The 14,439-nt window shown below is 41.6% G+C and overlaps 1 protein-coding gene across 5 annotated transcripts in view; it reads left to right on the top strand.

Annotated features, from left to right (window-relative positions):
* The first annotated feature begins 366 nt into the window (after nt 1–366).
* ATP11B (ATPase phospholipid transporting 11B (putative)) overlaps nt 367–14,439 on the top strand; it is a 139,582-nt gene continuing 125,509 nt past the window's right edge. For 3 of the 5 annotated variants that reach the window (XM_047787221.1, XM_047787250.1, XM_047787241.1), the window contains exon 1: nt 370–677. In XM_047787221.1, coding sequence (XP_047643177.1) covers nt 651–677 — 27 coding nt within the window. In that variant the 5' untranslated portion in view covers nt 370–650. Of the gene's footprint in view, nt 678–14,439 lie in introns of all 5 variants that reach the window. The other 2 variants (XM_047787270.1, XM_047787231.1) reach the window with 2 other exon arrangements.

The raw sequence follows: 14,439 nt of genomic DNA on the forward strand, positions 1-14,439 counted from the left end.
TAACTTTCAGTCGCTACACTCCAGATTGCGCGTATGCGCATTGGGCGACTGGGGGAAGCAAAGAAGGCAGAAACAGACCTGCAACAGGAGGTAGAAATGTAGCAGTCAGCCAGAACCGCCCGTTCGGTAGACTGACACTCAGATGCGACTTAATCCTACCCTTGAAATAAGGGGGTGGGGGGCAGAGCTCCAACTCCGCTTCGGAACCCCGCCCTCTCCGCCGGCTCCGCCCATGCAGCCGAGCCCCGCTCCCTGATGGCTGCGAGGCGCGCCGGGCCCCTTGGTTCGCGCAATCCCTTTCGTCACATCCGGGGCGGGCCGGGGCGCCGGGGGTGGGCCCGGGTGGGGCCCGGGGCCGGGGGTGGGGTTGTGGCGGTGCTTCGGGTGACAACGGTCAATAATGAAGGTGGCTGCGGCTCGGCAGCAGTCTCGGCTGCGCCGGGCGGGGGCGGCGCCGGGGCCGCGCCTGTAGGACCTCGGGGCCGGCACGGCAAGATGCGGCCCCGGCGCGGGGAGTGAGGTGGTGGCGGCGGCGTCGAGCGGAACTTCAGCCAGAGGGGCTCTACTACTTCCCCCTCTGGCTCGTCGGCCTCCACTTGCAGCACCTCGGACCCCGCGTCCCGCGGGACCGGGAAGGCAACGGCGGGGGCATGTGGCGCTGGATTCGACAGCAGTTGGTAGGTGCCTCTGTCCCTCAGCTCCCGGACGCTCGATCCTGCTCGGCCTCTCGGGCCCGGGTGGCGGGGACGGGCCGGCGGCGCGGGCTCCCGGCTAGGCCGCGGCGGAGGCGAGCGCGGGTCCCGGAGCCGGCGAAGCCGTGCGCAGCCCCGGCACGCGTCTTGTCTCCGAGCCCGGGCTGCCGAGGCTGAGGCGGGAGGCGGGAGGCGGCTGCTTGCTGCCCGCACTTCTCGGTTACTACCTCCTCCTCGCCTTTTCTGGGCGGCTGCGGCCAGAAGCCGGGCCGGGGGTGGTCGGCGACCTCCTGAGGAACTAGGGCGAGGGAACGGGAAGAGAGTAGGTCTTGGGGAGAGAAAAGAGGTTTGTGTTTCCTGCTTCTAGCAATTTGGGACGCGTTTGAGTGGAGGGGAAGGACTTGTCTTCAGCCCCTTCTCACTGTTTTCAAGGTTGCCTAAATTATCTAGGAGGAGGGTAGCTTATCTAGTCTAACCACTCTCAACGAAAATGTTACCCAACGCCTGGGTGAGGGAAAGAAAGAATTTTCCAACACCCTGTCTAGTTTAGAAGATAAGTACGGTAGTTATGAAGGACTGTTTTCCTTGCTACCTTGTCCTCACCCAACCCCAAGTGAAACTTGGAAGGCAAACCTTACTTTTTTCCGTTCTCCTCCAGGCGGTTTGAAGAAGACCGGTTGGGAACCAGTGCTTAACTTTTCAGTTTTATGGAACATTTGTAGAAAAATAGACTCTTAGAAAAGGGTGATTTAAGGCATATAAAAAGTGCCACCTTTCTCAGCATTAATTCACAGAGAAAAATTTCTTGCCTCCTGGCAACTACAGCCCTCAAAATACAGCAGTAAGGCAGCAGTGACAATTAGGACAGAAATTGCTCCTGGCTGAAGAAGCCTAGCCTTGTCTCCATGTTGAGGTCTGTTACTGGTTGATGCTTAATTTCTAAATCGCATTAGTAATTAAATGCTTCTACGATCGGTGTTCTCACTTACTAATTCAAAAGGCAGTGAGGCAAAAATGATTTTCATGGGACTGTAAAGATTTTGTGGGACTAAAGCATTGATACCTCTATTTGCCTGCTCCAGAACATTTTTACGTTTAGACTAATGTATGCGGTTTCAGAGCCAGCCTTGTGTTAATTCATTTTGCTGTGGGAATCATTCTCCAAAAAAAATCTTATAAATAAAACTACTGTTGCCTGCCACTCCCTCAGACAAATGCTAGCTCTCTATTTTTAGGTAATTGTGAATTCAGATATATGCCTTATTAGGAAACCAAGCTAATGATGCCATTATAATACCATATTGTTGTAATACTTCAGCTTCGTTGCAGTAAGCCACAGCTGGGTAACTTGACTCTCAGACGTTAATTATTATGGGTCTGATCTCATGCTTTTGGTTTTCCCATCTTCATGTGTGGAAGGCTTATTTGTCTGATATTTTTGCGTGCTAGGAAGATCTTTTTTTTTTTGGTCTTTTTGCTATTTCTTGGGCCGCTCCCATTTTTTTGTTTGTTTGTTTGTTTTGTTTTTGTTTATTTGTTTTGTCTTTTTGCTATTTCTTGGGCCGCTCCCGCGGCATATGGAGGTTCCCAGGCTAGGGGTCTAAACCGGCCTACGCCAGAGCCACAGCAACGCGGGATCCGAGCCGCGTCTGCAACCTACACCACAGCTGATGGCAACACCGGATCGTTAACCCACTGAGCAAGGGCAGGGATCGAACCCCCAACCTCAGGGTTCCTAGTCGGATTCGTTAACCACTGCGCCACGACGGGAACTCCGGAAGATCATTTTTAAAGTGAGTCTCAAAGTTTTTTTTTTTCCTAGTAGATTAAGACTACAGTTCTCAGTGTTAGATATTTTTGTTAGCCCTAATAAAATTCTGGTTGTATAACCAGTCTCATCTTCAGCGTAGGCAGTGTGGTAATGTTTAAAATGGCTTCAACTGAGCACAGCTGAAAGGAAGGGAAGGAAGTTGTGCGGTTAATTTACAAGACTACTGCCTTATGGAGTGGTTAACAAGTTGAACAAGTTGCTTTGCATAAAGAATGCCATCTCTGACATTAGTTGCTCACCTCACTGGTTTTACTTTTAAGTTATCAGATCTTCCAAGTAAGTAATCAGACCTGTGCCCATGTAGGACTTTGTCTCTCTGATTAAGTTTGTGCAGTCACTTAAGTCATACACTAAGGATAGTGGATACACAGTTTTATTATTCCAGTTATAAACAGCCATTCTAGTTACTATACCAGGAATTAATTCAATTCAAAGTCTAGTTTAAATCATATTTTCATTTGCTCAATGGATTGAGTCTTTTAGCAGTAGGTTCACTTAAAAATTCATATAAGTGGGACACATTTGGAGAAATTAATAAACAGATCACAAAGACAGGTTTTTTGGAGTTATATTTATAATATAAATACAAATATAACTCAGTATACAAATACACTATATTCATTATATGACTCCCGATTTTCAACAACTTATGCTGTAAGAAGTTTATTGTCATTTTGTTACAGAAGCAACTCCTGTGTTCTAGTAATTTTTCTCTACAGAAATGCTTGACTCCTTATCTCCACAAAGTGATTTCACTTGTTGACACAATGAGAAAAACTAGGTGTCAGAAGGTTGATGTTTTCTTTTGCAGAAGTAGACTGAAAAGATTGGACTGTCCTTTCCTTTTTCTTTTCCATTTTGCTCTTTTTGGTCTTAAAATGCTAGTTATTTTACACCAGGAAAATTTTCTTATGATGTCTTTCTGGTACAATTAGTTTTATTTATAGTTTATTCATTTCTAACATCACATTATGTGTGTTAACTCATTAGAGATGACAGCACCTTGATTATAATAGTGGAAATGCCATTAGCTACTCACTATATACTAATATTTAGGTATTTATGGTAGCCATTAACCATTTGGCTATTAAAATTCTAATTAAATTTAAAATCTGTGGCTATTAGCTACCATATTGAACAGTTCAGAGTAGTATATTCATCATGACATAAAATTCTGTTGTACAACACTGCTTTAAACTTAAATGAAAATCTTTATCATTTCACATTTTAGTTGACATGTAGTATTTCTTTACAGGGCAATATAATGCTATGTTTTTAAAGCACTCACTGTCACATGGCTCTGATCCCGCGTTGCTGTGGCTCTGTCTTTGCTGTGGCTCTGTCGTAGGCCAGCAGCTACAGCTCCAATTAGACCCCTACCCTGGGAACCTCCATATGTCACAGGAGCGGCCTCAGAAAAAGGCAAAAAGACTAAAATAAAATAAAATAAAAAATAAAGCACTCACTGTGTGCAGACATAATAAGCTAAATACTGGAGACACTGATCCCTAGTAGGTCAGTGAGGGCCTTTTTCATCTCTGAATGTTACATAGTATTCACACAGTACTTGACAGAAGAATACAAACTTATGCTAAATAAATGAATAGTTGAGAAAATAAAGTATGAATCCATAATACTGCTTCTGTGTTCAGTGATAAAGTGACAGAATTCAAGATTGACCTGTCCAGAAGAAAGCTAGAAAAGTACTGTAAGTTTACAAAAATACAACTTCATGTTGTCATTCTAGGATACAGTTTCTTTTCTTTCTTTCTTTTTCTTTTTTTTTTTTTTTGGTCTTTTTAAGGCTGCACTATGGCGTATGGAGGTTCCCAGGCTAGGGTCGAATCCAGCGCTGTGGCCACTGGCCTGTGCCACAGCCACGCCAGATCTTAGCCGCATCTGTGACCTACACCACAGCTCACAGCAATGCTGGATTCTTAACCCACAACCTCATGGTTCCTAGTCGGATTCATTTCTGCTGCACCATGGCGGGAACTGCAGAAACTGTATAATAAAAGAATGTAAAGTATCTTAATTTTTTTATATTAGTTATGTGTCATAATATTTTGGATTTATTTGGTAAAGTAAAATACTGCCATTTTACCTGTTTATTTTTACCTTTTTTAAAAAATGCGGTTACTAGAAATTTTTTAAATGATTTTTGTTTTTTCCATTATAGTTGGTTTACAGTGTTCTGTCAATTTTGCTACTGTACAGCAAAGTGACCCTGTCGCACACACACAAACACATGTATATACACATTCTTTTTCTCACGTTATCCTTCATCATGCTCCATCACAAGTGACTAGATAAGAGTTCCCAGTGCTATACAGCAGGATCTCATTGTTTACCCATTCCAGATGCAGCATTGTGCATCTGTTAACCCCAGATTCCCAGTCTATCCCATTCCTTCCCCTTCCCCTTGGCAACCACAAGTCTCTTCTCCAAGTCCATGAGTTTCTTTTCTGTGGAAAGGTTCATTTGTGCAGTGTATTAGATTCCAGATGTAAGTGATATCATATGGTATTTGTCATTCTCTTTCTGACTTAGTATGAGAGTCTCTAGTTCCATCCATGTTGCTGCAAATGGCATTGTTTTGTTCTTTTTGATGACTGAGTAGTATTCCATTTTGTATATACACTATGTGTTCTTAATCCATTCTTCTGTTGATGGACATTTAGGTTATTTCCATGTCTTGGCTATTGTTAATAGTGCTGCAGTGAACATATGGATGCATGTGTCTTTTTCAAGGAAAGTTTTGTCTGGATATATGCCCAAGAGTGGGATTGCTGGGTCATATGGTATTTCTATATTTAGTTTTCTGAGGTACCTCCATACTGTTTTCCATAGTGGTTGTAACAATTTTAAATTACATATATGGCTTACATTTGTGGCTGATATTTCTACTGGTGCTGCTGTATAAGCATTAAAAGCTCATGGGGAGTTCCCCTGTGGCACAGTGAGTTAAGGATCCAGCATTGTCACTGCAGCAACTTGGGTTTAGACTAGACTGTAAATATCTTAGAGCAGGGGCCATATTTTGTTCATCTGTATAGCCCTTGAAACTCAAAAAAGCAGCTGGCCCGTTGTAGGTACTCACCCACCAAATGTTGGTTGACTAAATGAATGAGTATCCGATTTATTTCAGCATCAGTTTGGAAGTACCTGTGTTCTTTGCCCTTCTCTCAAGGAATGAATGGAGGAGTTGGAAAGGAAAGCACAGGCCTATGGTGGTATTATTTTGGTGTGGCTAAGTACCTTTTAACCTCAAAAATTAATGTTTAAGATCCTAGATCCTAGAATATTTGCTTCTTTTATCTCTGTTCAGACATATAATCTCAGGTACCCATTTTTTTATTGAGTTAGGTCAAACATTAGTGGAATTCCAGGTATCAAGCAGCACTGAAGTGGGGACCTTGCCCCAATCCCAATCCCCCAAAGAACCTTTTTTTTTAAAATAGCTTTTTTGGGGCCACATCCACAGCATATTGGAGTTCCCAGGCTAGAAGTTGAATTGGAGCTGTAGCTGCTGGACTGCACCACAGCCACAGCAACCCTGGATCCCAAATGCAACTGCGATCTATACCACAGCTCACAGCAATGCTAGATCCTTAACCCACTGAGCAAGGCCAGGGATCGAATCTGCATCTGCATGAATACTAGGTGGGTTTCTTACCACTGAGCCACAACTGCAAACCCCCAAAGAACCGTATTGATTGCCACTATCATTGTTAAATATCCCTTCTCTCCCTGCAGTCAGTTTTGAACATAGCAGCCAGAGTGATCTTATTAAAGCACAAGTTAGATCATGTAATTTCTCTGTTTAAAACCTCTGAGGGGAGTTCCCGTCATGGTGCAGTGGCTAACGAATCAGACTAGGAACCATGAGGTTGCTGGTTCGGTCCCTGCCCTTGCTCAGTGGGTTAACGATCCGGTGTTGCCGTGAGCTATGGTGTAGGTTGCTGACGCATCTCGGATCCCGCGTTGCTGTGGCTCTGGCGTAGGCCGGTGGCTACAGCTCCGATCTGACCCCTAGCCTGGGAACCTCCACATGCCAAGAGTGCGGCCCTCAAAAAGACAAAAAAACAAAAACAAAAACATAGGAGGAGTTCCCGTTGTGGCTCAGCGGAAATGAATCTTACTAGGAACCATGAGGTTGTGCGTTCGATTCCTGGCCTGATCAGTGGCTTAAGGATCCGGCCTTGCTATGAGCTGTGGTGTAGGTCATAGACTTGGCTTGGATCTGGAGTTGCTGCGGCTGTGGCGTCGGCTGGCAGCTGTAGCTCCGATTGGACCCTAGCCTGGGAATCTCCATAGGCCGCAAGTGTGGCCCTAAGAAGCAAACAAAAAAACATAGGGGAGTTCCTGTCATGGCTCAGCGGAAACAAATCCAACTAGGAACCATAGCCACAGCAACACCAGATCTGAGCCATGTTTGCGACCTACACCACAGCTCACGGCAAAGCTGGGTCCTTGACCCACTGAGACAGGCCAGGGATCAAACCTGAAACCTCATGGTTCCTATTCGGATTCCTTTCCCCTGCAACATGACGGGAACTCCCCTTTTTTTTTTTTTTTTTTTTTGATTAGAATATCTAGAAGTGAAATTGTTGGGTTATGGAGTGTGCACATTATAGCTATTGCTAGATATTGCCAAGTCAACACTTTGTACTGTCAGACTTGAAAAACTTAGCAGGAGTTCCCATGGTGACTCAGCCAAAACGAACTGACTGGGATTGGGTTCAGTCCCTGGCCTCGATCAGTGAGTTAAAGATCCAGCGTTGCTGTGAGCTGTGGTGTAAGTCACAGGCCTGACTTGGATCCTGCATTGCTGTGGCTGTGGCATAGGCTGGCAGCTCCATTCCACCACCGCTAGCCTGGGAACTTGCATGTGCTGTGCCTGCGGCCCAAAAAAAGAAAAAATTTACCAATCTGATGAGTGTGACAGGTAGCTCATTTTGCCCTAATTGTATTTTCCTGATTGCTAGAGAGATTCAGATGTCCTGTATTTCATTCATATGACTAGATTATCCATTTTTTCTATTGAGTGGTTTATCTTTTCCTTGTTAGTTTCTTCTGTGATATGAATGCCCATTCTTTGTTGTATATATTGTAAATATCTTCTTCTAGTCTTTCGCTTGTATTTAACTTTGTTGATGGTGTCTTTTTCAATATTTTAAATTTATTTTTAGGTGAATTTTATTAGGTGAATGATTTCTGCTTTTTATTGTTTAGGAATTCATTTTGTATACTAAGGTCATAAAACTATTTTTGTAGCATTTCCTTCAAGTTGTCTTAAAATTTAGTTTTACAACATTTGGGTCTTTAACATACCTAGAATTTATTTTTGTATATGGATAAAGTAGGGAAATTAGAAAAGGCAAAAAATAAATAAATTTAGGAGTTCCCATCGTGGCTCAGTGGTTAACGAATCCAACTAGGAACGATGAGGTTATGGATTCGATCCCTGGCCTTGCTCAGTGGGTTAAGGATCCCACGTTGCTGTGGCTCTGGCATAGGCCAGCAGCTATAGCTCCGATTAGAGCCCTAGCCTGGGAACCTCCATATGCCACAGGAGTAGCCTTAGAAAAGGCCAAAAAAAAAAAAAAAGATAAAGTAGAGAATTTGTTTTCTCCCGTATGGGAAGTTATTTGTCCCAGTTCCCTTACTGAATGAGCCCTCACTCCCCCACCAACCTGTGTTGTTTGCCTTCTCTGTCACATACCAGGGTTCTCTTTCATAATGTATTCTCTTTTTAGATTTTCTATTCTGTTTTATACATCTGTTGATCTGTTGGTGCACCAAAAATGCACTATCATAATGACAGTAGCTTATGGTAAGTCTTGATAGATATCTGGCCAGGCAGAACCCTAATCCCTTTTTTTTTCTCTAGAAATGCTTTGGATCTTTACTCTTCCGTATGCTCTTATTTATAATCAGTTTGTTTAGTTCTGTGGAAAATCTTTGATTTTGATTGGCTTTGCATTAAATTTATTAAGTTTCAATTCATGTTTTTCCCTTTGATCATATAGAAACTATGGATTGTATTTTTATCCTTTTTTTTTTAGCTATGCCTATATATTGAGCATCCCTATCAACCTACAAATTGTATATGTGTGTGTGTGTATATATATATATATATTTTTTTTTTTTTTCTTTTTAGGGCTGCACCTGCAGCATATGGAAGTTCCCAGGCCAAGGGTTGAATCACAGCTGCAGCTGCCAGCCTATGCCACAGCTACAGCAATGCAGGATCCAAGACTTACCTGCAGCCTATACCACAGCTCATGGCAGCACTGGACCCTTAATCCACTAAGCGAGGCCAGGGATCAAACCTACATCCTCATGGATACTAGTTGGGTTTGTTACTGCTGAGCCTCATTGGGAACTCTAAGGGACTGAGAAGATTTTTACTTTAGTATTCCCTCTCACTTTCCACATTACTATTACACAATAGTTTAGCTCTTTTTTTTTCCTTTACCAGCTTTATTGAGAAATAACTCACATACCATTCAGTTTGTTCTTTAAAGTATACAGTTCAGTTCTTCATTATATGCTTTGAGTTCTGCACTCATGACCACACTCTTAATTTTCAAACTTTTTTTTTTTTTGGCCACACCTGAAGCATGTGGAAATTCCCTGGCCAGGAATCAAACCTGTGCCACAGTAGCAACCCAAGGTGCTGCAGCAACAGCTCCAGATCTTTAACCCAGTATGCCACAAAGGAATTCCAAATTTTGGAGCATTTTTATACCCCCTAAAAAAGACTCCCTGCCCATTAAAGGAGACTTGCTACCCATTAACTTTCATTCTCCATTCCCCCAAGCCACTAGCCCCTATCAATCATTAATCTGCTTTCTGTCTGTGTAGATTTGCCTCCTCTAGACATTTCATATAAATGGCATCATACAATATGAGGTATTTTGTGACTGTCTTCTTTTCATCTACGATAATGTTTCAAGGTTCATCTGTGTTGTAACATGTGTCAGTGCTTTATTTCTTTTTATTGACAAAGAATATTCTCTTGTATAGATATACCACATTTTGTTCATTCATTCATCAATTATGGGCATTTCATTTGTTTCCACTGTTTGGCTATTAGAAATAATACTGCTTTCACCATTTATGTGTAGGTTTTTGTGGATGTGTGTTTTTGTTTCTCTTTTGTAAATATCTAAGTAGCAGAATCACTGGGTCATATGATAACTATTTTTAATTTTGTGAGGAATTGCCAGACTATTTTCTAAAATGACTATACCATTTTGCATTCCCACCAGCAATGTATGAGGGTTCAAGTGTCTTTATATCTTTGCCAACACTTATTTTGTCTTTTTTTTTTTCTATTTAAAGCCATACCTCTGGCATGTGGAAGTTCCCAGGCTAGGGGTCGAATGGGAGCTGAATCTGAGGCCTTCGCCACAGCCATGCAGATCCGAGCCTCATCTGCAGCCTGCGCTGCATCTTGTGGCAATGCTAGATCCTTAACCCACTGCATGGGGCTAGAGTTGAAACCGTCATTATCATGGAGACTACATCAGGTTCTTAACCCACTGATCAACAATGGGAACTCCTATTTTTATCTTTCTGATTCTAGCCATGTCATGGTAAATGGTAACTTGTGCTTTTGATTTCTTTTTCCCGAATGACTAATGTTTTCAAACATCTTTTCATGTCCCTATTAGCCAAGTTTTGGGGGTGAGGGTTGTATTTTGTGGGAGGTTGTTTTGGTTTGTTTTGGGGGGGTTTTTTGGTGAAATGCTTACGTCTTTCTGTCCATTTTTAAGTTGTCCTTTTTTTGTCATAAGAGTTCTTTATATGTTCTGGATACAAGATCCTTATCAGATGTGTGAGTTGCAGATATTTTCTTCTATAATGTGTGTTGTAGTTCTACTTCTTTTTAAACACAAACAGGGAGTTCCCATCATGGCGCAGTGGTTAACGAATCCGACTAGGAACCATGAGGTTGCGGGTTCGGTCCCTGCCCTTGCTCAGTGGGTTAAGGATCCGGCGTTGCCGTGAGCTGTGGTGTAGGTTGCAGATGTGGCTTGGATCCCGCGTTGCTGTGGCTCTGGCGTAGGCCAGTGGCTACAGCTCTGATTCAACCCCTAGCCTGGGAACCTCCATATGCCGCAGGGGTGGCCCAAGAAATAGCAAAAAGACAAAAAAATAAATAAATAAACACAAAACATTTTTGAATTTTTAAAATGTTAATCCTTTTGATTTACTACAAGGATTTGGTGATTTCTCTTAGGCATTGTTTCTTGAATACCACCTTTTTTCCTCTGTATTTGCCTTTATTTTTGCTGAAATACATCTTTTAGTTATTTTTAAGCAAGGCTTTATGTGTGGTAAACTTTCTTCATTTTTATATCTTAAAATGTCTATTTCATAGTTAATGTTGAATATTAATTTAGATAAATTCAGAATTCTAGATTAGCAGTTACATTCACTCATCATTAAAGATACTAATTCTATTGCTTTTGGACATTTGCTGGTTTAAAATATGCTTTTAATCTAGTTATCATTTCTTTGCTAATAATCTCTTTCACATTTTTTTAAGATTATCTCTTTGTCCTGCATATTTTGCAGTTTTATTATGCAAACATAATAATATGAATACAGCATAATAAAACTGCAAAATATGCAGGACAAAGAGATTGCTGTACAATTGTGTGCTTTCAATCAGAAAACTCATTTCTTCAGTTCAGAAAAATTTCCAGCCATTTTTTTCCTTAAAATACTGCTTCTCCACCTTTAATATTCTCAATATTGAACTCTTGCTTGATATTAATCTATGCCCTAGGACTCTTAACTTTTTGTTCATATTTCTCATCTGTTTTCTCTCTGTGCTGCTCTCAGTGTGAATTTCTTATTTCTAGCTTCTAGTCACATTCTTTCCCATGTTCCATCTAGAATTCATCCTTCCGAATTAATTTAAATGACTTTTTTTTCAGAATTTGTTATTGGACCTCTTTCATTGATGCATATCTGCCTGATTTGTAGTATTTTGTTGTTGTTTTAATATTATTCTCTTATCTTTTTGAAAGTTTTATACACGTTAAAAAGTACATAGCTTTTTTCACCCTTATTTGAGTTGAACCTAACTCTGGGACTCTGGTACAAAAGGGGGTTGAACTTCAGACCGCCTCTTTCCAGACCCAGAGTCCCAAAGGCTCATTACATAAATGGTTATCTTATTTTAAGCCTAGCTAAGTCTTCTTAATTAAAAAAAAAATTTTTATCTGTCTTTGTTTTTGTGAAGAGTTAAAAGTATGTACTTTTCCAAGGTCACTAACTGATTAGTGCCAGAGGCAGAACTCAAACACTAGAGTGTTGCTCTAGGGAGTTTAACTGTGGAAGAGAATGAGAGGTAGCAGCAGTTTTCCCTTATTTATCTCTTTCCCAGTCCTGCCATTTAAAATCTACCCACGAGTGAGACAAAAAGAGAGGAGCAGTTAGGGAAAAGAAATTTGAAGGTGCTCTCTGAGGTGGGAGTGACGGGTTTGTAGTAGAAAAGGAGAGAAGTGACCAAGAATTCCCATAGTTAGTCCCCTTTGGCCATTTTTGAATTGACGTGACATTTTTAGGTACCAGAAGAAGTTAGGCCTTTCTTGTACCTCAATTTGTATCTCCTCTAGAATATGTTATCTAATGTTACATGCAGCGTATTTAATTTGATTTTGAATAGCATGATGCATTTTTTTTAACAATTTTCAAAGTTTTAAATTTCTTGTTTCCTCTTAAAGCTTAGGAATTGCAAAATTATTTTGAAGTTTGATAAGTTTGATGTTGCGATAGAAATTTGGAAATGCTAAGAAGAGATAAGATAGTTGTCCATTTTTATTAATAATTATTATTATATCTTACATCTATAATGAAATGCCATCTTTTTTTTCTTTTTTTTTTTTTTGCTTTTTAGGGCTGCACCCATGGCATGTGGAAGTTCCCAGGCGAGGGGTTGAATCAGAGCTACAGCTGCCAGCCTATGCCACAGGCATGGCATCTCAGGATCCAAGACACATCTGCGACCTACACCACAGCTCACAGGAATGCCAGATCCCTGGTCCACTGAGCAAGGCCAGGGATTGAACCGGCATCCTCACAGATACTAGTCAGATTCATTTCTGCTGAGCCATGACCAGAACTCCTTATGTATTTAAAAATGAGGTTAACTCAGTCAGAAGAAGATATCTGATAATTTTCTGTAGGAAAAAAAGCAGATCATCTAATGACTTATTGTCATTCCAGTCAGGATTTTACTCATTTTACTTGATACTTGTTTCACTTTTCATGCTTATTAAAAGGCCCTATTTTTTAAAAATGAACTTTTATTCAATGCAGGGGCCCTGACTTCTCACTTTGGTATTTCCACAGTGCTAAGCATAATACCTAGCATGTAGTCAATGCTCGTAGTATTTATACATTTAATTTTTAGAAATTAAATTATGGAATAATTTGGGAGTTCCCGTCATGGTGCAGTGGTTAACGAATCTGACTAGGAACCATGAGGTTGCGGGTTCGATCCCTGGCCTTGCTCAGCGGGTTAAGGATTTGGTGTTGCCGTGAGCTGTGGTGTAGGTTACAGACTCGGCTCGGATTCCACGTTGCTGTGGCTCTGGCGTAGGCCGGCGGCTACAGCTCTGATTCGACCCCTAGCCTGGGAACCTCCATATACTGAGAGAGCGGCCCAAGAAATGGCAAAAAAAAAAAGACAGAAATTAAATTATGGAATAATTTCACAAATGAAATACTCAGTGGCTTGATATTTCAAAATGGTCCTTTTTTTTTTGTTTTTTGTCTTTTTGCTATTTCTTTGGGCCGCTCCCGTGGCAAATGGAGGTTCCCAGGCTAGGGGTCGAATCAGAGCTGTAGCCACTGGCCTACGCCAGAGCAACAGCAATGCGGGATCCGAGCCGCGTCTGCAACCTACACCACAGCTCACAGCAACGCCAAATCCTTAACCCACTGAGCAAGGGCAGGGACCGGACCTGCAACCTCATGGTTCCTAGTCGGATTCGTTAACCACTGCGCCATGACGGGGACTCCCCAAAATGGTCCAATATTTTTACTTAAATTTGATGCAGTGCCTAGCATAGTATCAAGCACATATTTCTCAATAAATACTTGTGCTACATATTGGTATTGTAAGATTTTGCTTTGAAGCCTTTTGCAGTGAGTGCAGTTGGCAGATAAATCTTGAGTATAATATAGTCAGTTCAGATCTTAATCACATGTTACCTAGGAAACATTTTTTTTCATTCATGCGTCTCTGGAGCTACAAAGGGAATATAGATATCCTTATCTCACTTCTCCACTATGCTCTTTAATATACTAGTTCAGAAAACTCTAACAAAGATGTGAGGGTGGACTTGATTTTTTACTATTGAGAGACAGGGAAGTGGTTCTCTAACTTTTTTTTTCTTACTGAAATTTAAATATTGTGGAGTATCTGGCCTCCAACTTAGATGTGCAGGAGACCCTCAGACTTTGTAGATCCAACTCTTATGCAGAATTAGAGGAAATTGATGCAGTGTTTACTTACCTGCCAGTGTTGATCAACTTTTTTTGAACATATATTTGCAGATTTTTTTTTTTTTTTAATGGGCCACACCTGTGGCAAATGGAAGTTCCTGGGCTAGGGGCCTACGCCACAGCAACATAGGATCTAAGCCACGTCTGTGACCTACAACACAGCTCATGGCAACACCGGATCCTTAACCCACTGAGGGAGGCCAGGGATCGATCCAGCGTCCTCTTGGATACTAGTGGGGTTCTTAACCCACTGAGCCACAGCAGAAACTCCCAGATTTTTTTTTCTTTTTGCCTGTGGCATGTGGCATGTAGAAGTTCCTGGGCCAAGGATCTGAACCCACGCCATAGCAGTGACCCAAGCCACTGCAGTGACAACACAGTGAG

Source organism: Phacochoerus africanus, chromosome 1 (genome assembly GCF_016906955.1).
Source record: "Phacochoerus africanus isolate WHEZ1 chromosome 1, ROS_Pafr_v1, whole genome shotgun sequence".
Lineage (NCBI taxonomy): Eukaryota > Metazoa > Chordata > Mammalia > Artiodactyla > Suidae > Phacochoerus > Phacochoerus africanus.